At 48.2% G+C, this 26,903-nt stretch overlaps 1 protein-coding gene across 2 annotated transcripts in view; it reads left to right on the top strand.

Annotated features, from left to right (window-relative positions):
- Positions 1-590: 590 nt before the first annotated feature.
- SLIT3 (slit guidance ligand 3) overlaps positions 591-26,903 on the top strand; it is a 729,759-nt gene continuing 703,446 nt past the window's right edge. For both annotated transcript variants that reach the window (XM_044932473.2, XM_044932474.2), the window contains exon 1: positions 591-923. In XM_044932473.2, coding sequence (XP_044788408.2) covers positions 727-923 — 197 coding nt within the window. In that variant the 5' untranslated portion in view covers positions 591-726. The remainder of the gene's footprint in view (positions 924-26,903) is intronic.

Raw genomic sequence — 26,903 nt, 5'->3', positions numbered from 1 at the left:
GCCTAGCTCAGTGCTGGAATAAAGAAAATGTATCACCAGCCTGTTCAGTCCTTGGCTCCCTAGAGTGAATAAGCCTCAATTCTGGGGCCCTGCTGGCCGAGCGAGTCCCTCTTCCCGCCCGTTCCTTCTCCCTCCTCTGTGGCCTCCTCCCTTCGTGCTCCCCGGTCGCTCCAGCAAAGTTCCCAACTTAGTCGACATGACGCGCGGCGCAGCCAATGGGAGGCGGAGCTGGCGTTTTTGGGGGGGCGGGAGGGGTGGGCCCCGCGTCTCCGGTGTCTGCCCCGCTCAGTGAATGGAGAGAGCGAGCGCCGGCCAGCTCACCCAGCCGCCCCGTGCCCCAGCCGCCGTCGCCGCCGCGCTCCCGAGCCCGGCCCCAAGCCGGACCGCTCCGGGCGCCGCGCCCCACTGCGCTCTCCCCAGGTTTCCGACCCGGCCCGCGCCCCGGGCCGCGGTCCGGTGGGGCCAGGGGGCGCTCGGCACCTGGGCACTCCGAGCGATGCGCAGCGGGGCAGCGCCGGCCCCGCCGATGGAGCTGCTGCCGCCGCCGCCGCCCGGCGCGCCCCGCTCCGCCCGCGCCCCGTGCGCCTGAGCGCCGAGCTCGCTCCTCCTCCGCGCTAACTCCGCTGCCCGCTCCCCAGGCCGTCCGTGCTCTTAGCGCATCTCCGCGGGCTCCACGCGTCTTGCCCTGCCGAGGTAGCCTCCTCCGGGCGCGGGCCCCTGCACACTATGGCCCCCGGGCGGACGGGGGCCGGCGCCGCCGTGCGCGCCCGCCTGATGTTGGCCTTGGCTTTGGCGAGTGTTCTGAGCGGGCCCCCCGCTGCCGCCTGCCCCACCAAGTGTACCTGCTCCGCCGCCAGCGTGGACTGCCATGGGCTGGGCCTCCGGGCGGTTCCCCGGGGCATCCCCCGCAACGCCGAGCGCCTGTGAGTACCCCCGCCCCGCCCTACCCGGGCCACCCACCTGGGTCCCACAGAAGGGCCCCCAGGCGCGCCAGATCCTTCCTTTCCCCTTGGTCGCGTTGGTTGCAGTCTCTGCCTTCCCCATCTCCTGGATCGGATCCTCCACCCTCTGAGTTGGGGGTCTGTGGCTTTGGACAGGTCTAGGGAGAGAGGGCTTGAGGCCCCCTGTGATAAGCGAAGAGCAGTGCCTCTCCAGGGGTGAAGGGTTCCAGACGCAGGGCCAGCTGACAGTTTCCAAGGAGAATGCTGGCGGAAGGCAAGGGAGGAGATGACACTGCAGCCAGGGAGGTCTTACGGTGAGGTCTTAGGGTGAGAGGAAGGGGCCCGCGCTATTTGAAGAGGGAGGGAAGAAGAAAGCGGAAGGGTGATGGGGCTGCAAGGCATGGGACTAGGAGAGTGGGCTCCAGAGACTGACCAGCTCGGAGATCAGCATGGGCCAGCCGCTCTCTGGCTGCCCTTGCGAGGAAAGTTGAGAGTGTGTCTGAAGGTCTAACTTCTTAGGAACCAAACCATTTCGGAGTGGGTGCTTGCAAAACCCGCCCTGCCTGGAGCGCAGCCTCCGAGAAGCCAAGTTGCAGCCCGGGTGAATTTTTTATGGCTCGGTTATAAATGCCTCTCCGAACGGGCCGGAGAATGGAAATGCTGACAGCCCTTTAAATGAGAGCGAGCGCTATAATCTTACAAACCGCACTCAACCTCGGATCCTGGGCTTGGCAGCAAGAGGAGAGGCGCTTGGAGAGTGGGGTGGATTGACCCTCGTTTTAACCCCAATTGTGCAACCAAATATTTACTTTTCATATGTCAACGTTTTGGAAACATTTATCATTTTGATCCTCGGACCAATTTCACAACTTGGACTGGGGTGGGCTCTTTCTAGCCTGCAGTCAGGAGTGAAGAAGGAAGGAGAAATGGTGGAGGGGGGTTGGAAGGGACTGGGAACACAGCCCAGAAGTGGGCGAGGGTTTGCTCTAGCTGGTAGCTTCCTGCGGGTCTTGGTTCTCCCACTGCCCCTTCCCCGCATGTCTTAGAGTAGGCGCAGGGGTCTTTGAGATTCTGCCTTCCCGGCTTTAGTCTGGAGGAGAGTGGCAAGAGACTAAGATGGATTGTCTTAGAGTGTGTTATTCCTGTTAATCACCTCCTGCCACTTCATTCTCTGCTGCCTACTCTTTGTGTGTCCCCGAGCGGAGACTCAGTAGAATTGCCTTCCTTTTTCCTGCTTTGCTTTGGCTCAAAACATTTTTTTTCCCAAGTGCAGTGATTATTCTGTGGGGGGTGAACCATACAGTTCTAGAGGAGGGTAGAGCTGAACCTTCATGCATACACGTGGAAAATGTAGCTTGGAAATGTGAAATGACTCGCCTAAGGTCACACAGCAAGTTGGTGGCAATAAAAGGGCCAGAATCCAGGCTTCCATGACTGAATTCAGACATTATATTCTACCATGCCAGTGAAAAACTTGTTTTAGTGGTGTTTTTGGAAACCTATAACTGATAAACTTAAATTCACCTCCCTCCTCACACTGGGGCCAGCCACTTGAGTGAGTGAAATAATAACTGTAGCTAATGTTTAGCGAATGCTTTGTGTGCCTCAGTTTGTTTACATGGGTTACCTTACTGAATCTCTACAACCGTCTTACTAGTTACAAAGGTAATGCTTATTATTCCACTTAACTGTTAAGCCTTTTTGTCATTGGCTCAAGGTCATGTAGTATCTAGTTAAGTGTTTGAATTCGAGTATATCTGGCTCCCAAGTGTACACCCCTTACCCCTCTGCTGGACATCCTTGGAACAAGGGTCAACTTGGACCAAGATCTGTAAATAGATGGTCCTGGGAGGGCTCTCCTTGGGCCGGGGTCTTAGAATAGGCAACTGTTACTGCTGCTTCAGGTGCGCTCTGTGAACATTCACTTGCTTTGACATTAGGGCTCCTCTTTGGGGTCTCTTTGATATTTAAAATCATGTGGCATGTTTGAGACAACAAGGAGAGTAGGCCCCTCTATTTCTGCAGGAAGTCCTCAAAAGCTGCAGGCACAGCTCTGCAGCCAGCATGCCACTGCACTGCCTCCCCCAGGAGACCCAGGCAACTGGGGGCTGCCCATCTGCTCTGTAATTGAAGAAACTGGGTAGAGACTGGAGTCCTGGGCATTCCCATGGGCCTCTGCCATCATGGCCACCAGCAGGCATTGGCAGAGTAGGAGATGCTTTGGAATGTGTGAATCTCATCTCCCTTGGTTCTGGTCATTAATGTCTCGTTTGCTGGGCTTGCATTAGGGTGAGGTGGTTGCCAAGGCTGGCTCTTCATCTAGTCTCTTTCCTCCTCGGGGTGGGGGGTGGGGGCAGGTTTTACAGGCAGGCTGGGTCAGAGTTACTGCAAGGATTAGGCACAGCCTCCCAACAACAGTTCCAATAGTCCTTCATCATCCCACACCCTCTCTGTCAGTTCACATGTAACATTTCAGTTCTGCATACTCTTGGGGGGAGGGGGTGGAATTTCTGAGTTATGTTAAGGATTTCTTTAGGGAGGAATTTTTCATTCATTCTTCCCTTCATTCATTCAACAAACATAACTTGAGCGTCCACTGCATTCCAGTAACTGTATATAAAATCATGGCATATACAGAGGAAAACCAGTAATCCAACTTCAAGAATGTAATCAAAGGATGGAAGAAGGAACTTTCCTTTAGTGAGTGCTTTCAACTTCTCAAGGCTCATTTTTTCATGTGGCTAAGTTTTGTCAGTGGGGCTTCCTTGGTGGCTCAGTGGTAAAAAATCTGACTGGGGTTTGATTCCTGGGTCCGGAAGATCCCCTGGAGAAGGAAATGGTGATCCATTCCAACATTGTTGCCTGGAAAATCCCACGGACAGAGGAGCCTGGTGGGCTACAGTTCACAGGATCGCAAAGAGTCAAACACGACTAAACAACTAAACAGGAACGACAACAACTTTTGTCAGCGCTGCCCCTAGATGCTCGGGACCTTCCTAAAAGCCATTTTCTGATCTCAGATGTTTACATTGCATTTTATAACAAAGAGGAAGCATTTTCTCCCTTCTGCATTCCTGCTATTCTGTCTCCCAAAGAGCCTTTTATGAAGGGGTGTGTGTGTGTGTGGTTGTTGCTCTGGTGTTGTGACCATGTCCACCCATGGCATGCCTTTAAGGGAAACGTACATGAGGATAATGCAGTCACAATTTGGACTTTGCTTCAGGCCTGGAATGGGGCCTGTTAAGTTGTTCATAATTAAGCTGGTATCTGTGAGCTAGGGGTCTGTGTTCTAGCATACTCTCCATAATGCCAGCACATCACGCGGAGAAACTCTCTGCCGTTTATAAACTACTGACAAATTTTTTTTCCCTTCAGTGGGGAGGTGACACCCACAAGAAAGCAAAATAAACGCAGAGGAGAATTCAGTGTAATTTATTATCCACGGAGCAGAGATAGAGGAAGTGAATGGTGGTGCCTGAAACAAAACATTTACCATGGAGCACAGAGTAAACAGATGCTGCATTTACCCTTCTGAGTACAAAAGAAGCCCACAGATGTAATTCTTCTCCAACCACAATCTCGGCCCAGAAAAGGATGAAAATGAACTCTCATGCTGGGCCCCTCCGCCCCGTCCTGCCCAGGCAGGCGGAGGCCTGCTCCTCACCCACGGCAAGGTGGTGGTCTGGACAGTGGAGGGGGCAAGAGTGGACATCTTTGGTTGTTCACTTGGCTCTGGAACATGCTGGAGACTGCTGTATTTAAATAAACATTTCCTGTTTGCGAAGGAATACGGGCTAAAGGCTGAAACGTGAGAATGTGGTAACTTAATTTTCTCCATCACTCCAGATGACGGCAAGCTTCGCCGGTGGTTGGGTCCAATAAAAACCGACACCGTGTCATAGGCTTTCCCTTACTTGACCACAGAGGTCCTGAGGTCAAGTGGGAGACTTTCCAAGATGCTCAACAGCCAGGCCCTGCATCCTGGTACTCCCAGCCCTCCAGGCCAGCTCAGAGGCAAACTGGTGGATCCTGGGGCCTCTCTGGACCAATCATGGGAATGTGGCCTTTTCAGGGGAGCAGTGTTTTCCTGCTGAATCTACTGAGTGGGACATAAGCAGCTGAAAATATCCTGTAGGGTGTTGTGCAACTTAGAATGGATTGCTTTCCTTCTCTGGGCCTCATTTTCCTAAAAGTAGGATTCTAGTCCAGCCCATGTTTTTTTGTGTATAGCCTATAGTTCACTGGTAAACTGTCAAGGGCCTCTTTCCCACAGCATAGAACAGAGTCTGGCACATAGTAGGTTTTCAGCAAGTGTGTATTAAATAAATTAATGATGAATCTCAAAAGTATATGTCTTTCTTTGGTTCATACAAGTGAAAGCTGAGTGGTTATAGATTTTCATTTTTATGTATGGCTGCAGGCTACTTACTAGTAACCTATTATATGAGTTATTAAGGGTTTCTAAAATTTAGCTTTCATGAGCTAAAATTATTGCTTTACTAGAGTTACCAAGGAGTGATCCTTTCTGGAGTCTGGTTGCCAGGCGTTGCTAAGCAATCTTGCAAAACTCCTACTGTGCACATGCCCATGAAAAGAGCTAGAAATCCCGATCACTTAAACTGTAGGACTTTTTAATCAGAAGCTCATCAGCATTATCCTCCACTCTGTGGTTTTTGATTGCTGCTCTGCTTGTATTAATCCATGTGTTTGTAGGTTCGCTATTAAGTTTTGCTTTTGTGCTTGAGCTGGGCCTTGTTTATTTCTGCATATTTGCTACTTTGTTTCTCTCCAGTTCCCTTTGTTGTCATTGACTTGTTTCTCCCCTGGAAAGCGAGAACAACAGGTCTGAGAGCTGGGGAGTCTTTGGCATTATGTGGGTGATGCAAGATGATTCCAGAGCCCCGTGCCTCCTGGTTCAGGCCTGGTCTCTGGAGACAGACAGCTCTGTTCTGGCTCTGCTCCATCTTTGCTGTTGCACTTGGGACAGGTCACCCCACTCCTCTGGGCTGCCGTCTCTTTCATCCCTTTGTACCATATTTCCACACCTGTTTACAGGGATGGCGCTCACACTGGCCCTTGTCGGAATGCTATGCATGTGGCCCAAGGCATCCATGTGAAGCACTCGGCACAGTGCCCAGCATGTTGCTTTTCCAACTACCATTCCTTATCTGTACAGGGCACAGAGTCGTGTTCCTTTGGGGGACAATGACATGAAATAAGGTACTGGAAGTGCTTAACACAGTACCTGGCACATAGGCCTCCACAAACTCTTAATGATTGTGACCACAGTGGTTATTTCCATTTCTTCATCTCGGGCCTCATCCAGCTGGAAGTTTTGAGATGCCCACTCGAGTGTGCCTGTCGGGGCAAGTCCCCTGCCTGCACGTAGGCTGTGCCCAGTCCCTTCGTGCCCGGTTCCCTCCCTCTCCTCCCCAGCTAAGCCCAGGTTGGCCTCTGTTTCTTAAAAATGAGATTATGGTTGAAGTGGTTCATATCTTTTCCATGGGTGTGCTGCTCTGTGGAATAGTTAAATAAAGAATGCATTTTATTTATTTATTTTGAGGGGGTTGGATTTACATGTGGAATTTTTGGCCCTGACTTTATTTCTTCAACGCTTATTCCTTCTGTCTTTGCCTAAATACCTACTTTTACTGACTTCCCTTGTCTGCCTCTGTTACTGCTTTTACTTGAAACAGCTGTATTTACTAGCATGCTCCACCCTTGTTATGTAAGGTGGTCTTAACCCTTTTTATAACTGCTGGAAAAACAAAAAACAAACAAAAACAAGGCATATTTTTTTTTTCCTGAGAGATTTCCTGAAGCACTACTAATTCTGGATAGAGTAGATCCGAGGGTGCCCTGCTGTGGTTTCTGGTGTTGAGTTTTTTGAGGCTCCCGATTATTCATTATTCTCCAGACTTAAATTTAAATCCGTCTTACTCAGATGGGGAGAACTCTGCTGGGAGAGCTAGACTGCATTTTGAAACTACTGCTCGCTGCAGTCTGCCGAAGGCTCCACTTTCCTTCCCACCCTCTGTGGTCTTCGTGGTTCTGTCGCTGGCACCGTGCTTGGTCCAGCCATTCCCCCAGAAACAGTGTCAAGAGTGTGTGATGAAAGATCCTCAGTACTGAGCAGATTGGGAAGTGGGAAAGGAATACTTTTGTGAGTAGAGGTGTGGATTTCAGAGCCAGATGGGGCTCCAGTCCTGGTTCACTGTTTAACTAGCTGGGTTACCTCAGTGTCTTCGTTTACAAAATGGGAATGATAATCATCCCCTTAAATGGGACACTGTATCAGGTGTGTATAGACTGTATAAATCCCAGTGCATCTTCCATAAATACACCTATTATCATGCTTATCACAATTGTTACTGACTGTAGTCTTCATTCTGGAGCACATTCAAGATAAAGCCTGATTTGGAAAAATATTGATTGTCGAGGTTGAAAGAGGTCCTCTTGTCCAAGTTTCGACCACATGCAGATTCATCTTCCACAAGCGTAATTTGGGGGAAAGTGGTCATTCTTTGTTTGATTACATTTAGTGGTGAGGCCCTCAGTTCTCCCTAAGGCAATTTATTCCATTTTTAAAAGCAGTTCTAAGAAAAAATTTTTCTTTGTTTGAGGGTTGGACTCATCTCCCATTACTTGTTATTACACAAAGCAAGCAGAATCCTTTCCCAAATGATAGGATTTCAGACATCTTACTGCTGCTGAGTTTCTCAACACCCCCTTGCCCAAGCCTTCTCTCTTCTTCCATAAACTTTTATAATTACCTCAGCTATTCTGTGCGTGTTAGACTTTGAGACAAGCACTCTCTCCTTTCATAGTTTTCTTCCTTTAACTAGATCCCAGTCCTCTTTGCCTTTCATTGGTTTGAATGAGGCCTTCCAGTCCCTCGCTGTCTTGCCTCCTGGCAGGGCCTGCTGCAGGGGCCTCTTCACTTGGCTCAGCCCCGCTCGGCTCGTTCGGACCCTGCTGGTCACTGTCTCCCCAGGGTCTCCCCGGACCTCCTTGCTGTTCACCTTACTTTCTCCCATCCTCGACTTGTGCTCTTGACTTTTGGCATCTAAGTCCAACACTTTGCATTTATCCTAATTAAATTTTGGCAAATAGTTTCATTTCATCAGCTTTTCAGGAACGTTTCTCTGTTGAATTTCCTTCCTACATATTAGCCACTCCTCTCCTCATTCCCTCTGCAGTTTTAGTGAGCTTGTCCTATAGATCTTTATCCAGGTTGTCAATACAGTCAGCAACGTTCCCTTGGTTTTTTTCCACATCTTTCTATGGTCTGGGGGGTAGATTACACAAGGACATTGTCCTGTTCTTCCTGGCTGGGGTAGATACAACTCTTAAGGTCTTACTGGCCTGTAGCATCTTCTTTCCCTGGAGCTCTATTGTTCGTATTTTCTCTGGAATGATTTCCTATTAATGTTTAATTTCCCCTGTGTGTTGAATTTTCTCTATACTCTTGGTTTCTTGTAGCCTTTTCCTTCATGACTTTTGCTTCATCCTTTTTCTGTCAAGTTTGGTGCCAGAAGCCCCATCAGCCTACGATGTGGGGTGTGTGCGTGTGTGTAGGTGTGTGTAGGTGTGTTATTCTCTCCTGTGAAATATTCTAGCCTGAGAAATCAGGCCCTTCTTTTCAGCAGCATGGCCCATCTGAGAACCTCCGTTTCTCAAAGTGATTTCTTTGACTATCTGGGGTGCCCACTGGTACGGAGCCCATTTGCTTGGAAAGTGGGTGGACGAATGTGATGCAGGACGCGACACAGAGGACTGCGTGCCCGGGTGCTCCTGAAGCCTCCGTAAACGCTGGTGGCAGTGGCGGCAGCGCTGTCCGTCTCCACCGCGCCCGTTCGTGGGGTTTGGGCCTGGTGCTGCTCTCACTCTTGACGTGCATAGACTCAATCTTCAAACCGTCATGCCAAACAGGAACTCCGTGTGTCCCCGTTTTACAGACAAGGAAACAGAGATGGAGAGGGCCCTTCCCCAGGTGGGAGGTGTGGAGCCAGGGTTTGTCCAGGCAGGCTGGTCTCCATTCTGCGCTCCCACCACTGGTCACGTTATCCCTTCCCCAAGTTAAGTTAGCACACCCTTGTCCATTCTTCCAAACCTAGTTCTCAAAGGATGACCAGAAGGGGAAAAAAGCAAGATCCTATTGAATCAGAGAACCTATTGATGCAAGGTATTCTGAGAGGGGTTCCGAAGCTATGTTCTGGCCACCTGGCAAAAAAGCTAGCCTGTCCAGCTTGGGGACGTATTAAAAGGTGATGTTTGAATTCGAGAAGTGGGTTCCCATGGCTAGAAATAGGAATGTACTTTAGATTCACAGAGTTCACAATTATAAGAAACCTAAGAGGGCCTGAACCCCATTTAACATGATAGGGGCTGCTCTTAAGAAAGTTTTATCTAATGGGGGCATTTAGGGTGTTTAGGACTAAACTCAGTCTTAGGGAAAATATCACCATGGTTATGTGGCTAATTACTATGATTTTTTATTTTAGATTTGAGGGGAATAACCCTCCAAGAACATTCTAATGTGGCTTTATTTTTTTTTTTTTTTAATGTGGGCCATTTTTTTTAAAGTCTTTATTGAATTTGTTACAATATTGCTTCTGCTTTTTTTATTTGTTTGTTTTGTTTTGGATTTTTGGCTGCAAGGCATGTGAGCTATTAGCTCTCTGACCGGGGTCTGAACCTGAACCTGCGGTGGAAGGCAAAGTCTTAACTGCCGGGCCACCAGCGGAGTCCCCTGATGAGCCTTCTTGGCGGGCGTTTTCCCCCATGAGTATCTGCCTAGCCCTTGCCAGGGATTGTCTTTCCTTCTAGCTGGTGGTACCACTCGCCTTCTTTCAGCCGTGATATCTGGACTCCTGCCACCCTGAGGTTGGGTCCTGCTGGTACAGGATGTGTATAAGATGCAGCCTCGCTGGAATGAATGCAGCTTCACTTTTCATAGTTTTATCACTGCTTGTGTGGGCTCAGATTCCTCTTCTCTTGTCCGAAATGCCAGTCTGAGTTCCTGACCCCTGATTCATTCTGCACTTTGGCAACAGCGTGGAGTGTGGTTCCTGAAAGTCTGCCAGCACATTGAACCACCCACCTTGACTCCCTCTTGCATTTCTCAGCCTCCCTAGTTTCCGTCTGCTCCTGGCGTACCCCCTCCTTGCTCCCCTGCCCTCAATTTGTAGATACCCCAGCTCAGGTCTGTCTGCATAGTGTGTCTGTGGTCTCTTCTAATCTGAGATTTGTGGGCTTGACCATGGGTGTGTGCATCTTGTGTCTCTCTCCTGGTCCCCGCCTTGACCCTTCCAAGCTTGGCTTCTTACCCAATCCTGCCCTGCAGGTAGCTCTCCATTGCCTAGTACTGAATTTGGACTTCGACCATCTAAACCTCAGTTCCTCAGATTGTATTTCAGGAGGATCTTTGTGGCCTGGACCTTAGTTGGAGACTGGAGACTGCCAGTCCGTGGCTGTGTCCTGAAGACAGCCTGAGACTTCATCTTCAGGGCCCCCCGAAGTCTTTCCTAATGCCCAGGGTGGTGGGGAGAGGCCCTCTGGGGCTGACCTCTGTGAATGGTGACTACAACATGCTCCTGCACTGCATGCGAGCCAAGCGGAGAATAGAGCGGCTTCTTCTGTGGTGGGAACCCAGCAATGATGATTTCATTGCTGAGCTGTCCTGCTCAGAAATGTGTTATGAAAGTTTCTGGATCATCTAGTGCTTTCTGATATTCTGTTGCTCCCCTGCACCTCTGCCAAGCTCTGTAATGTAGGTAGAAAGTGTTTTATATATGAGGTTTCGAAGAGGTGTTAATGTGAAACCAGTGGAGAGTACAGTTTGTTATAACCTTTAATGAGGAAAAAGACCTAGGGAGAAACCTGGTTTCCATCCATTTTTTTAACTGCAGAAACTTACAGGAGTATCTTTTGGAGTCTTAATTGTCTCATCTGTAACCTTTAGAATGGTGGGAATAACACTTCTCTCATGGCACTGATGCAGAGTTTGAATGAGATCAAATGTCTGCAAATGTCTCCTAAATCTAGTGCCGTGGCAATGACTTACTGATGCCGCCCACAAGAGCTTTATCAGCTAAATCCTGCATCTAAAAGATGATCAGGATTCATCTTAGCATCTTATATTTATAGGTGAGGAAACAGCAAATTCAAAGGACTTGCTCAGGGTCACCCATGTTTTTAAATTTTGCCTGGGCTTATCCTTTTCATTTATCAAGATGCATCTTTTACAAATGCAAATAGAGCCTCATACCAATACCAGTAACCCAGCCAGGGGAGTTGAGAGAACTTTTCATCTGAGTAATTACTAACCAGCGGTCTGAAGAAAGTAGAACCACATAAGGGGCTCCTTGAAAGATGGAGTCATTTAAGGGAGCTATTTATTGAGTGCTGGTGCTGGGAAAGGTTGAAGGTGGGAGGAGAAGGGGATGGCAGAGGTTGAGGTGGTTGGATGGCATCACCAACTCAATGGACATGAGTTTGAGTAAGCTCCAGTTGTTGGTGCTGGACAGGGAGGCCTGGTGTGCTGCAGTCCATGGGGTCGCAAAGAGTCAGACACGACTGAGTGACTGAACTGAACTGAACAATGATGACTGGGGCTTCCCAGGTGGTAAGATGGTAAAAGACTCTGCCTGCAATGCTGGAGATGCAAGAGATGTGGGTTCAATCCCTGGGTTGGAAAGATCCTCTGGAGAAGGAAATGGCAGCCCATTCCGGTACTCTTGCCTGGAGAATCCCACGGAGCCTGGCTGGCTGCAGTCCAGGGGGTCACAAAGAGTTGGACACGACTGAGCACAGCACAGCTCAGCAGTATAGAATGATGGCTAAAGCAAGTGAAATATCCTCATAACCGGAACAGCTCAAAATAATATGGAACTCAATCTGGCCTGAGCTTACCCACCAGGTGACTGACAAGGTGAAAGCCACCATGCTAGGTTCAGAGAGGAAGAGATTTATGGGGTGATGGGGAAAATGAAGGAAGAGACATCAAGCCTTCAGGAACCACTGGTGAAAGCAAGCCCCACTCATCCCTGTTAGTGGGTACAATATGTAGGAAAACTCACACATCATAAAAAAAAAAAGTACAAGTAGAATTTGAAAAAAAAAAAACGCATGGGGAAAATATTAATATGAGAACAATTGTATCCGAGAAAGAATTCAAGTATGGCTCCACAGCTAGCTGGCAAACAGCACAAGTTCTGCATTTTATTAGAGTCCTGACTCTGCGTGGAACACTGACCTTATTTGAGAAGCATTTCATAAACACTGACACACAGCACAGCAGCATTTGGGGCCATGAGGAGACACAGGGCCTCCTTTGGGGGGCCAGCTGCCTCTCCTGGGCCGCCCCAGCTGTAACTAGACCACTGGACATGGCTTCCCTGGTGCTGATTCCCCCCAGTCTTCTCTCTGAGGCGTAACAAAGCAGGCAGGAGTTTCCCCAGGGGAGAATGAGGAAGCGGGCTTTGGACCACAGGTTGCTCTTTGGACAGGTTTGCCTGGGAGTGGGGTAGTTGATGTGCAAGACAGCTTTGAGGGGAAGGGTCTGAGAACTTGCATTTGGGCCACTTTCTGTTTTGGAAAACTCAGTTTGTGCCTGTACATGTGGCTGACTGTGCGGTTCCTGGGCACCGGTCAGCTGATCCTTTGGAAGGGAAGACCTGGGGCTTGCAGTAGCCCTGAGAAATGCATGCAGTACATCTCCTCCTGCTAGAAACTGGCACTTTCCTCTCCATCTGCTGCCAGCTTACAAGTCCTGAATTTCTGCCATGGAACTTGGTTCTGTCCCTCCCCCTCATTCCCTTCTCTAGCCAGGAGGCTTTCAAGCTTTGCAAGTAGCTCTGGAGATCATCTGGTCTCCCCGCTTGCCACTGATCTCAACCCACCCGGACAGATACGTGTCTCAGAACTGCAATCGGAGGGGACCCCAGCTTTGTGGTGTGAGCTGCCCTCATGAGAAGTCTGTCCTGCTTTCATTTCAGCCTCAATCACAGCATTTGGTCCTCAATAATGATCACTCAGAGCTGTAGGAAGCCTCTGCCAATCTGAGAAACCAGGGAGACAGAAGGGACCAAATCTAGTCGTAAATAAATAAATAAGGAATACTGTGGAACCCAAGGGGAGAGGCACAGAGGAGCTTGATTAAGGTATAGGTATAGGTAGGGGGCAGGAGGAGAAGGGGACGACAGAGGGTGAGATGGCTGGATGGCATCACTGACTCAATGGACGTGAGTCTGAGTGAACTCCGGGAGTTGGTGATGGACAGGGAGGCCTGGCGTGCTGCGATTCATGGGGTTGCAAAGAGTCGGACACGACTGAGCGACTGATCTGATCTGATAGCACGATCCCAGATTGAAGGCAAAAAAACAAACAAACAGCTGGGAACCAGGACTAGAGGAAAAATCCAAAATGGGAAGGCCAATTACTTCATGGGAGGTTTTAATGTCTAAGGCTCCCCCCCGCCCCCTTCTAATTACTTCATGCCACGGGATGGTAACCAGTCTGCTTTGTTTACTCTGTTCAGGCGCTCATTTTAACACTGAGACACTTCCCTTACGCTTCTTCCTGCCATGTGCCTTCCTTATATGTTCTAGAAATTTTGCAAAAACCAAAATCTCCTCTAGGTTTTTTCCCGACTGGAGCTGCATGCTGATTCGAGCCATATTCAGCCAGGAAGCCCTCTTCCCGTCTTTAAAACAAGAGGCATCCCCTTCTGAGAAGACTGCGCTACAGTTTCCTTTGTCTGTGTTGCTAACGAACAAGGAGGCCCCATTGCAAAACGGCGTTTCATGAGCAGAGTGGGGCTGATAGCACCTCTTGCCAAATGTGACTGTGTGTAGTTGTGTGGGGGTGTGGGGGGAAACAGCTTTGTCAAGCGGAGGGCTGAGGGAGGCAGCTCTGGGGAATTTTTAGCAACTGCAGCATGGTGTGGTGGAAAGAATGTTTGCCTGGGAATTTGGAGACCTGGCTGTACCTCTGACATACTGTGTGACCTTGGACAAGTCACTTGACCTCTCTGGGCCTCAGTTTCCTCATCTTTTAAGGGGACAGAGGGAGGAGGCTGGCAGATCTCCAAGGATCATTTCGACCCTATACATCTTCACTTCTCTGGCTGGGATTTGGGGTTTAGACCTGAGCCAACAAGTAACCAACCCCAGGGACTTTCTAGAGGCAATCGAGAGGCCAGAACAGCTGCTTCAGGGAGTGGCTGGTCCTTGATTAAGGCTCAAATAATTAGCTCAGTTCCCCAGTAAGCCTTCTGAAATTAAGAAAGAAAAAGATGTTTAGTGTCAAAAAAAGCAGTCGGTGTTTCTGAAAACTGATTGGCTCTGGGCTTTGTAGACTCTGCACAGGCAGAATGTCCCTCCTTCTGTAGCAGAGCAGTTCACAGTACTGACGCTGGAGTTGGTGTGGCCGGGGCTTGAACTAGCTAAGCAGTCTTGGGCATGTTCTTTAATAGTCACCTGTGTCCTTGGGCTGCGGGAGGATCAAATAAGGTGTTACGTGTCAAGCTTAGAGGACATGCCTGGTCTTAAATAACCACTTTAAAAGCCATTATTCTGATTACTTATGGCTGATTCGAACTTCCCTAGTGGTTCAGAGGGTAAAGAATCTGCCTGCTGTGCAGGAGACTGAGGTTTGATCACTGGGTCGGGAAGATCCCCTGTAGAAGGAAATGGCAACCCCCTCCAGTATTCCTGTCTGGAGAATCTCACAGACAGAGGAGCCTGGTGGGCCTCAGTCCATGGGATCCCAGAGTCGGACATGACTGAGCAACTAAGCAGGCACGCATGGTTGATTTACAAACCACTTCCAAAACTAAAACCATGGCCATTTTATTATGGTCCATGATTCTTTGGGTCAGGGAGTGGGACATGGTTCTGTAGGATGGCTCATCTCTGCTTCCAGATGTGTGACATGTCATAGAGAGGAGGGAATGACTATGGGAGACTTGAATGGGTGGATACTAAAATCATCTTCAGGCTGTTCACCCATATGTCTGGCACCCAGGTGGTTTAACTTGAAGACAGCTCTGTGGGGATTGTTGACTAAAGTGCCCGTGCGTAACCCCTCGATGTGGCTTGAGCTTCCCTGAAGCATGAGGGCCTTAGAGTGATCTAACTTCTTAAATAGAGGCTCTGAATTCTAAGAACCCTTGGGTCAGTAAATAACCCAGGAGCTACATGATTTTCTATAAACTAGCCTTAGAAGTAACAGTGTCCCTTTGGTGTATTCTATTGCTGTAAACGACTGCATACTAGCCCACGTTAAAGAGGAGGAACCTTCCTTCTGGAAGGAAGAAGTCTCAAAGAACCTGTGGTCATGTTTATAAAACCCAATAGTCATATAGTTATCATGGTTATTTTCCATTATTCCTTGTAAATAATATCCTAACAAGATTAAAAGCTTCTTGAGGGCAGAGGCTGCATTTCTCTATGGATTAAGTACAATGCTCGTGAAAATAAAACTAAGTCAATGCATTTTTAAAAATCAAATTGAATTAGATAGGCAGGAGGTTTGGTGGAAAGTCCCTCAGCTTTTAAAGCCAAAGAGATTTGGATTTAAAAAAACCTGGGCTAAAAATGTGCCTTTTGTCAAATTATCAATAATGGTCTTTCTAGACTCAATTTTCTTATCAAAAAAAAAAGAAGACAATAATACCTATTTCAAGGACTGTTATAAGAATTAGCAAAACGCCCGTCATGTAGTTGATGCTGATGGGCATTGTGAGGCATCCTGGCACTGCAGCAAGCACACAGATGCCCACGCTGGCAGCTCTGGTTTCAAGTCCACCGCTTATTGTCCTGTAGCAATAGACAAGTCCTTCTGTTGTGTGGAGTCCTAGGAGCCTCATCTGTAAAATGGGTACAATGGTAAATACCTTTTAGGGTTATTGTGAGGATGAGAAATTCATCAGCTAAAGCTTTTAGCTCAGTCCCTGACACTTAGTAGAGACTTAATACATAGTACCTATAAATTGGGCAGCTGCAGCTAACAATTGTAGTTCTCTTGTTTGTCTATTGAATCATCCACAAATTTATGCATTGAACATTATATATTTAATTATACAATAGCCTCGTTTTCCAAGTCCCTGCATTCTAGGGTCTTTTGATGTTTAGATCTGGGAGGATACCCTTATGGGATAGAGAGCTGGTCCTGTTTTGGTAAGGAGTCAGCTAGGGACAGTGCCAGCTAGGAGGAGGAGAAGGGGATGACAGAGGATGAGATGGTTGGATGGCATCACTGATGCGATGGACACGACTTTAAGTAGGCTCTGGGAGTTGGTGATGGACAGGGAAGCCTGGCGTGCTACAGTCCATGGAGTCGCAAAGAGTTGGACATGACTGAGCGACTGAACGGAACTGAACTGAGGGACAGTGCTCTGTTTAAATACTTCCGCAACTGACCTTGTGCTTTTGACCCCAGAGCGCCCCCTAGCTTCCTCCAATGATAACCATTTTTCTGGAATAACCACGTAGTTCTTTTTCCTTTTCTATCTATACTCTTTCTTACTATTGTATACAATAATAGTGTCAGTCACTCAGTCATGTCCGGCTCCTGAGACCCCATGGACTGCAGGACCAGGCTCCTCTGTCCATGGAATTCTCCAGGAAAGAATACTGGAGTGGATGGCCATTTCCTTCTCTGGGGATCTTTCCAACCCAGGGATCAAACCCAGGGCTCCCGCATTGCAGGTAGATTCTTTACGGTCTGAGCACCAGGGAAGCCCACTGCTGTGTGACTGTGGGCAAACATGCTGGCTCTTACCTGTGTCTGTCTTTGCTGTTGCATTTTTAAAAAGCACTGTTTTCCTGGCTCAAGATTGGTGGATTCTGCCAGCCGTGTCTGTGTGGTGCCAAGCAAGGACATAAGGCTTAATTTTTCCAGGTAGTTTCTGGGATCTGAGCTCAGTCAAGAGCTTCTCCTTTTCTTCCCTAAGATCTCCTAAAAGCCTTTTAAAAATAATTCTAGATAATCTGATCGAATAAATTGACCTTGTTCTTAGAAAAATGCACAAACTCACAATATTTTGCAAATGATTTTGAAGCCATTCACAGTCATTTTTCTGGGTGGCAGTTTTATTCTGAATGACCCTATCTGTTTCAATGATTACATGGACTTCTGGGTTTTTGCTGTGTTCTAGTTGAGGTTCATGGACTTCGCAGGTGGCTCAGTGGTAAAGAATCTGCCTGCCAATGCAGAAGGCGTGGGTTGGATCCCTGGGTCAGGAAGATCCCCTGGAGGAGGCAATGGTAAACCATTCCAATATTCTTGCCTGGAGAATCGCATGGACAGAGGAGCCTGGCAGGCTATAGTCCATGGGGTCACAAAGAGTCAGACACGACTGAGTAACTGAGTACGCACACACGCATGCTCTTAAGGTTCGTAGTGCACCTGTGAGAGGGTCTCTGTCTTTATGCTTTTGTAAGTCCCTCCATCCCCTCGATCAGAGGAGACTTGTGTTGTGGCTGCCGAGGATTCAGCCTCGCTTCCTAGGAGAATATTGTCTTTTGCCCCTATGGGATGCAGTCTGGTGGATTTGTAATCAGGGACCTTCCCTTCTCCAAGTCAAGGGATCAGCTCATAGCCCAAGTCAGGTCTGTCTGGGACTTTCTCCTAGAACTGGAATCTGAACCCGAAGGACAAAGAAGTTGGACAAGATGTCTTGCCATATCATCTAAGTACTTGTGCAGGGACCAAACATCCCTGCTTTCCCTTCCTCAGACCTGATTTTAAGATTCCCATTGGCTCCAGAAGACCCTTATGCCTTCCATTGAATTCCCTTCTGCTGAAGATTACAAACTTACAACCAAATAACTCTAACTGAGAAAGCCACAGACAGCAAACTTCGGGGAGAAAGTGGCATAATGAGAAAGATTATGCCTGGCATTTGGAGAAAGGCAGACTCCGGTCTGAATCACAGTATTACCCTTCACCAGCTGGGCGCCCTTAGGCAAGCTCACTTTGCTCTTAGGATGTCAGCATCATTGTAAAATAACGGTAATGAGTCTTGAAATTCAGATTCTCAAACTTGGTTGTGTGTTGGAATCACCTGGGGAGATTTAAAAATTACCGATCCTTGAATTCCATCTCTAGTGATTCTGTTTTAATGATTTTGAGGTGCTTCCTGGATGTTGTGATTTTTGAAAAGTTCCCAGGTATTTCTGATGTACCGTTTCAGTTTCAGTTTCAGAAAACTGACCTAAAGAAAAGTTCCCAATTATAGAGAATACTAAATGAAATAAGTTATGTAAAACACTTAGCATTATGTTGCTGGTATTCAGTTGCTAAGTTGTGTCTGACTCTTTGCAGCCTCCTGGACTGCAGCGTGCCAGTCTTCCCTGTCCTTCACTATCTCCCCAGGTTAGGTAGCTTTATCTAGGGATTGATAAAAGTCACTCTCCTTTCCTTTTCCTTCTTAAGGTGAGCTCGAATCACGTGCTTTTGCTTCTAGCACAGTTTTCTTTGTTTGGAGTAGTCATAGCAATGCATGACAACCACGGTGCAATATAACCCTGATTATTTATACCACTTGAGGTGAAGGCCAGTCGTCAGTGTAGCCAGAATTATAGAATATACAAAAATGTGATGACTTTCACATCCATGGAATAACTAGGGCGAGTTCAACAATGCTTTCTGAGAACATTCTATGGACTAACTGCTTTAATGGATAGATGAAATTGATTTATAATTACTATGGCAACAGCAGAATGGAATGATGTCTTCCCAAGGGACCTGGATTAAGACCCAAGAGGATTCTTTCCCAGGTCTGCCCTGCAACCTGCAGCGTGACCTTGCCTCAAGCAGTTTAGCTCTCAAGTTCTCAGTTTCCCCAGATCCTATTATCTAGCTGGTGTAGCTTCAACAGTATCTTTTAAGGAAATATATCGATGTGACTGTTATTCAGACAAGGATGAAAAGAATCTATAGGAAGCAGAGTGAAAGCAGGGCCTTGAAACTCTTAGAGGAGATGCCATCTATGTATCTGTGCACTGCTTCTCCTGTCTGCTGCCCCCTTAGCTCCTACCCCACAGCCTCTCCCACATCTTGCCTTCTAGAAACTTCCAAACCTCTGTCTTTATAAGGGGCTTCTCTGGTGGCTCAGATGATAGAAGAATCTGCTTACAATGCAGGAGACCCAGGTTTGATCCCTGAGACAGGAAGATCCCCTGGAGAAGGGAATGGCTAGTCACTCCAGTATTCTTGCCTGGAGAATTCCATAGACAGAGAAGCCTGGCAGGCTACAACAGTCCACGGGGTCGCAAAGAATGGGACATGACTGAGCGATTAGCACTTTCGCTACCTTTATAAAGTCTTTTCTGCAAAGAGGATGCAAAGGGAAAACGTCCATCTACCCAGGGCTTCTCTACATCAGTAATGTTGACATTTTGAGTGAGATATCTTCTTGTCATTGTGGGCTGTCCTGTTCATTTTATAGTGTTTAGCATCATCCCTGACCTCTACTGGCTGGACTGTAGAAGCACCCCTCGCTAGTCTGACAACCACAAAGTGTCTCCAGACATTGCCGGATGTCACCTGGGGGACTGGATCTCTTCTGGTGGAGAACCGCTGCCCTGCCCATCTCAGTGACGTGTGTCTGGGTTCGTGAAGCATCAGTGTGTGCGCGGTGGTCCCCTCCGTAGCGCACTCGGGGATGTGCTGAGACGGCCGCGAGCCTTGCGTGCCACTGTCAGGAGCGGGTCTGAGTTGCAGAGAAGTCAGTGTAACCGTCACAGCGCCCACGCCCGCCCTTTCCTGAGGGTTTGTTCTGTGTCACGTGCACAGCTAAGCGCTTCATGTGTCACATCCCTTAAAGCTTCACATTGACAGGATTTGCAAGCTGATGGCCAGGGGACCAGAACCAGCCCTCCAAAGTGCCGTGCTTGGTTCACGTGATATTGACTCATATATTGGAGTTCTTTAGTGTCGGTTTCCGTTTTCTTGTTTTAAGACTTATTTATTTATCGGGCTTCTCACTGCAGTGGTTTCCCTTGTTGCAGAGCACGGGGTCTAGGCACGTGGGCTCAGTAGTTGTGGTGCATGGGCTTAGTTGCTCCGTGACTCTTCCTGGACCAGGAATGGAACCCATGTCCCCTGCATTGGCAAGCTAATTCTTTTCCCCTGAGCCCCACCCATTGACACTAGAGAAGCCCTAGTATCAATTGCTTATCAACATTTCAAGATTGAGTGAATTCATATAAAAATCTATTTCTGTCTTCCTTCTTAAAAAAAATTGGAAATGTTTGTAGCAGGGGGTCAGCTTGGCTCTAGGGCAGTGGTTGACTACGTTTAGATGAGGCCTGTCTGGCTTTCCCCACAGTCTGACCGCTCCCTATTGTGACCCCAATGCTGAGACTGTGTGTCAGCTGTCATTTGGCATCATTACTTTTCTTTTGCTCAGCCCAACTTCCCTCATTGATGTCATCTGCCAGGCTCTTCTAGGCTGTCATATCTGTGGCTCCTTCCTTATACTACACAGAGTTGGCATATATTACTGTTTTCATTTTAAAGATGGGAAAGCTGAGGCTCACCCAAAGGAAAGCTCTTGTCCAAATTCATACAACAGATAAGCAGCAAAGCTTATCTGGAACCTAAGCCTTCCTACCTCGCCAGCATCGCCCTGCCTGGCATCACAAAGCAGCCGCCGGCAGTCTCCCTGCATCCCGGGATGCCCCGGCCGGATCTTCTGCACCTCAGGGTTTCCTTGGAGGACCACATCTAGTGTCCTTTTGCTCACCAGGAAACCCGCATGTCCCTGAGATGGGAAGAGTGTCCTCTGAGTGTAGCTCCCAAGCTGCGTCTTTCCTGTGTCTGTGCCACTCTTTGGTCTGTGTCCAAAAGCTGATCGCACACTCCCACGTAGCTGTGGGGCCAGCTGGTGAGTGTGCTTCTGCCTGAGACGAGGCCGCTTGCCTGCGGGGAGGATGTGATTGCTTTAGGAAATTAAGTGGGAGTGATTAATTAGGAAATGTACTGAGGACTAAGGAAAGAAATAGAAAAAACGGGAAAAAATGGAACCCTAAATAGAGAAAGCTTCTGGCCACATGGCTAAGGATACTGAATTCAGTGGAATTGAAAGTATATGATCCTTTTTTTTTTTTTTTTCCCCTGCTGTTACTTTGATATATAAGGATGCTGGAAAAAATCATAAAATCAGCTGATCCAACCTCTCCTTTCACCAAATGAAGGCTCAGAGAGACTGGCAGCTTTACAAGAACAGCAGGGCTTGGAACTCAGAAGAAAGACCTGAGTTTGATTTGTGCATACATTCTTACAGGATGTGTAATCCCAGAAGTGTCTAAGTCTTGGTTTTCTCCTTGTGAAATCAAGGTGGCATTGCCTATTGCCAAGGGCTGTAGAAAGGCACTAGCAACCAAAAGCAGGCACAATGACAGCTAGTGAGTAGCGAGTGCCAGGCACCGTTCTAGCGCTGACTCGTGCTTTCTTACTGTTCACAACAGTCCTGTCGTTAGCTCGGTTTGTAGGTGAAGAACAAAGGCGCTGAGAGGATACATGATTTACTCTGTCCCGTAGCTAGTATGTGGTAGAGGCAGGTTTCCCAGGCAGCCTGAGCCCATAGCCCACGTACTCAACCACTAAGCACTCTGTCTCACGCCTCTGATGTGATGTGTAGATAACATTATATAATCAGTCAATAAAACAGGACATTTGTGTATGGTATGATTAACATACAAATTATATATAATATAATAAGTATATATAATATAGTAATTAGAATGCAAGGAGCTCAAACCAGTCAGTCCTAAAGGAAATCAATCCTAAATATTCATTGGAAGGACTGATGCTGAAGCAAAAGCTCTAATACTTTGGATACCTGATGCAAAGAGCCACTGATTAGAAAAGACCCTGATGCTGGGAAAGATTGAAGGCAGGAGGAGAAGGGGGCAACAGAGGATGAGATGGGTGGATGGCATCACAGACTGAATGGACATGAGTTTGAGCAAGCTCTGGGTGATGGTGAAGGACAGGGAAGCCTGGCGTGCTGCAGTTCATGGGGTTGCAAACAGTTGGACACAACTGAGCTACTGAACAACAAGAACATAAATATATTCTAGGTCAAACCCTATGGAGTTGGTGTTTTTGTTCTAGGGAAGGTTGAACAGTAGTGATTTTATAGAATTCATCCTACTATATGCTACACCAGCCATAGCAATTTCCCCTTCTCTCGGCTTCCTCAGGAAGTTCCTATCTGTGAACCACAAGATGGACGGAGGAGGAGACGGTGCCTTTCCCTCCTCACGGCGGGTGCTGCCGCACCCAGAACCATCACACCCGTGTATGGAAAGCATCCAGCACAGTGCTCAGCGAGTCATACCCATTAATCGCCTGGTGATGGACCTGCTGAGTCCTCCTGTCTCACTCCTTCCACCCCACCCCCAGGGGACTTGGCTTTTGACTTGAGAGTGTTCATACACAATAAAACTTTTAGGGCACAGGAGAGGTTTTGGCCCCAGGAGCTATACTTTATTCCATGGGACTTTGGTATTTTCAGCATGTTTCAGTGTAGTACAGAGCCCGCTGCCAATCCAGGCTGAGTGCCGTGGTCTTTCAGATCCGTGAGAGTTACGGGGCTGCCGGCACGCACACCGTCCCCCCCAGCCTCCTAGCTCCTTTCTTGGTGTTTGCTCTCGGGCCCTCACAGAACAGCCTCCCTTGCGGTTCTTACTGAATTGCGGCTTGTCAGTCAGCCTTGTCTTTGGAAACTCTGCCCAACTCCAGTTCCTAACTGTGGTTTTAATGCAAGGAGTGTGCTTTCTGACCTCTTGAGCTGTGGGTTCTAGGTCTCTGCAGGAGCGCTGAGGTCATGGCCCTGCTCTCTCGCCGAAGATCAGGGGAGTCGGTGGCCCGAGCACAGAAGATGCAGGCGGAACCCCTCGTCTCCAGTCCTGGCAGCGCCTCTGGGTGGGCACTGGCTGTCCTTCCAGGTTGGATCTCTGGGCCGGGAAGACCCCCTGGAAAAGGGAACGGCAACCCACTCCAGTACTCTTGCCTGACACTATGGAGTCGGACTCGACTGAGTGACTAACACTTTCACTTTCCAGTCAGCCTGGAGACTCGTGAGGAGACTCAGTTGGCCCTCATCCTGGGGGAAGCCATTCTGTCTCCCCAGGGATCTTGGGGATCGGAGGAAGTGCCTGAAGGGGGTGGGGTTTTGGGGGTCTGTGCACTGATACTGGGGCTTCATAGTGACAAGAAAAGCTGACCTTTATTGAGACCTCACGTGCATCAGGCACTGTGCAGTGTTTCTTTTCTTTTTTAAAAATTAATCAATTTATTTTAATTGGAGGCTAATTACTTTACAGTATTGTGGTGGTGTTTGCCATACATTGACACGAATCAGTCATGGGTGTACACGTGTCCCCCCGTCCCGAAACCCCCTCCCTCCTCCCTCCCCATCGCATCCCTCTGGGTTGTCCCCGTGCACCAGCTTTGAGTCCCCTGTTTCATACATGGGTTTCTTATTCACTTCATCCTCACAAGAATAGGGTTAGGCCCCGAGGCACAGAGGACGGACAGCAGCCATGGCGGCCTGTGTGTCAGGGGTGGAGCCGAAACTCAGGCCACTTTGACTCATAGTTTTGATTTCTTAGCCACCCTTCTCTACAGCCTATAGACTTCTTACGTTTGAGTTTCCACGTAGTAGGCTTCCCCGATTCTAAAGCAGCAGGTTTTACTGATTCCTAGGTGTGAAAAAGCAGAGAAGGCGATGGCCTTCTGGCTGGAGTGGGGACTCCAGTACTCTTGCCTGGAAAATCCCATGGATGGAGGAGCCTGGTGGGCTGCAGTCCATGGGGTCACAAAGAGTTGGACACGACTGAGCGACTTCACTTTTCACTTTCATGCATTGGAGAAGAAAATGGCAACCCACTCCAGTGTTCTTGCCTGGAGAATCCCAGGGACGGGGAAGCCTGGTGGGCTGCCGTCTATGGGGTCACACAGAGTTGGACACGACTGAAGCGACTTAGCAGCAGGTGTGAAAAAGAATTGCAGAAAGGTGGTTCAGGTGGTCCCTGAATGAAAGCCCTGAGACAGTCGTGGTCTCGGTCGCTGCCTGGATCTCCTTTGTGAAGCTGTACATTTTTGTGCCAGTTCCGAATTCCGTTACTGGGAGAGTTGTCCCGGACATCAGGTCCAAGGGGGTGAGATGGTGCTATCGCCAGGAGAGCCTTTCATCCATTCATTCAGCACGGCTGTACTGAGTGCACCCGTGTGCCCCTGTGTGCCCTGCCGAGCGAGCCATTTCTTACCTCACCAGCTTTCTCTTACCAAAACGTAACCTGCTATAATGGCTTTAGTCAAAACAATTAAACAAAAACCAAGAACTCAGAAAATCACAAGTACCGGTGAGGATGTGAAGAAATGAGAATACAATGCAAAATGATACACCTTTTATGTAGAGCAATATGGCAGTTCCTCAGAAAGTGAAACACAGATTTGCCATATGATCTAGTCTACTTTTGAGTAGTTTACACAAAAGAGGGCTTCCCCGGTGACTCAGCAGGAAAGAATCCGCTTGCAATGCAGGAGACCCCAGTTCGATTCTTGGGTCAAGAAGATTCCCCTGGAGAAGGGATAGGCTATCCAGTCCAGTGTTCTTGGACTTCCCTGGTGGCTCAGTGGTAAAGAATCCACCTGCGGTGCAGGAGCGGCAGGAGATGTGGGTTTGATCCTTGGGTTGGGAAGATCCTCTGAAGGAGTGCATGGCAGCCCACTCTGGTATTCTTGCCTGGAGAATCCCATGGACAGAGCAGTCTGGTAGGCTACACTCCATAGGGTCACACAGAGTCAGACATGACTGAAGACTTGGCATGCGTACATGCATACTCAAATGAAATGAAAGCAGGGACTGAAACAGGTATTGCAGCATTATTCACAGTATCCAAGCGGTGGAAATAACTTGTGTTCATCAACAGATGAGATACATACATACAATGGAAAGTTATTCAGCCTTAAAAAGGAATGGAGTTCTGATATATGCTACGACCAGGATGAACCTTGAAAACATTATGTTAAGCAAAGTAAATCAGACACAAAAAGACAAATATCATGTGATTCCATTTATATGAAATGTCCAGAATAGGCAAATTTATAGACAGCAAGTAGATTAGAGGTTATTAGAGGCTCATGGGAGTGGAGAATAGAAATTAGTGCTTAATGTGTACAGAGTGTCTGTTTGGGTTGATGAAAAATGTTTGGAAAGTGAAAGTGAAGTCGCTCAGTCATGTCTGACTCTTTGTGACCCCGTGGACTGTAGCCCCCCAGGCTCCTCCATCCATGGGATTCTCCAGGCAAGAATACTGGAGTGGGTTGCCATTTCCTTCTCCAGGGGATCTTCCCGACCCAGGGATCGAACCCAGGTCTCCTGCATTACACGCAGATGCTTTAACCTCTCAGCCACCAGGGAAGCCATATGATAAGATAGTTGTGCGGCATTGTTAAGTGTACTTACGCTACTGAAAGGTTAAAATGGGAAGTTTTATATATACTTTACTGCAGTGTAATGAAAATGGTCTCATCACAAGAGAAAGAAAAAGTCTGCTTTGTAAAGGAACGGCATCTTACAGAAATCCCTTTCTTATTCCCCTCAGCACCCAGGCCTTATGCCTAGCACAGGGCCTGGCACATAGTGGATGCATATTTCTTTCTTTTTCTTTTTTCTAAACCAAACTGGGAACAGACTAATTCCATTTGTAGTCGGAAATGGCAGTGAGGCTGCTGAGTGTATATTTTACTGCCATGGCAACTGTGGAACACTGAGATGATACATGTGAAAATGCAGTGATATTTTTGGCAGGTGAGGTCAGCTGAAGGTAACATGGCCCATGGCAGGTAAACATAAGATTTGAGGGAGCGTGAATTATTAGTAATTGTTATAAAAACTCAGAATCCTCACCAGCCTGTGCCCTGTTTGTTCTGGTTGAGAGCGTCCAGGGAGCTCTTTGGACCAGTTGAACCACAAGGAGTGAGAGGAGGAAGTTGGTATTGAACTTGAGGAATCTCGGCTAGATGCTCTCACGGGAAGACAAGAGGCCATCCACAGTCCCCTCCATTCATTCATGACACAGTTCGAATCCTCAGGAATGGTGTTTGTGAGTCTAAGGATCTCCTTGACAGCTGGTATCTGGGAGAAAGAAAAAAGATCACAATTTGGCATTTAAGGAAATAGACCTGGGAGGAGATAAAAGAGATTCGTCTTGCTGTGTTGTTTCATGGGCCAAAATGCTTCTTTTAAAAGAAAATGATTTCTAAAAGCTGACATGAATTGTGCATTGCATTCAGTTCTTCTCCCACTGTTTCCAGGCTTAGGTAACCCTTTTTGGATGGGAAAGGAAAGTCTCCTGCCTCCCCTCCCCTCTGACAGCTCTCCCCCCACCAGTACACAAGTAGACACACAGACATGCAATACACCCACTGAATCATTAGTAAGTGAGGAGCAGCCTGGGAATCCAGAAGCCTGATCTCCTGCAGGGAGATCCTCCTGTGGCGAGCCTGTCTCCAGCCCGCCTGTGACTTCCCTCTTCCAGACTCAGAGTTCTCAGCCCCATCCCCTCTGATATGCAGTGTGACACAGTGGTGCCATGAAGGAGCCTGGCACACTTCCTCTGCCACTGCCACTGGCAGAACCCCACTTGGAAGGGTCTTCCCCCACAGACAGCCTCTGGGGGAAATCTGGGGGTTATTTCTCAGTAACATGATGACCAGGGGGTTGGAATTAGGGCTAAATTTGAACCCAGGCTTTGACACTTGATAATCGTTTCACTTTGGTGAGTCACTCAACATCAGTCCCCCAGTCTGCAGAACGGGCACAGTGACTGACACCTGTGCCCCAGGGTTCCCGCGTCAGGCGCCTCTACATGAGGAGCATTTGCACATAGCCTGCAGGTGGGCAGCTGCCCACTCCATGGCAGCTCTTGCTCTGAT

The sequence above is a fragment of the Bubalus bubalis genome, chromosome 19 (genome assembly GCF_019923935.1).
Source record: "Bubalus bubalis isolate 160015118507 breed Murrah chromosome 19, NDDB_SH_1, whole genome shotgun sequence".
Classification (NCBI taxonomy): Eukaryota; Metazoa; Chordata; class Mammalia; order Artiodactyla; family Bovidae; genus Bubalus; species Bubalus bubalis.
This window is presented reverse-complemented; position numbering and strand designations above follow the sequence as displayed.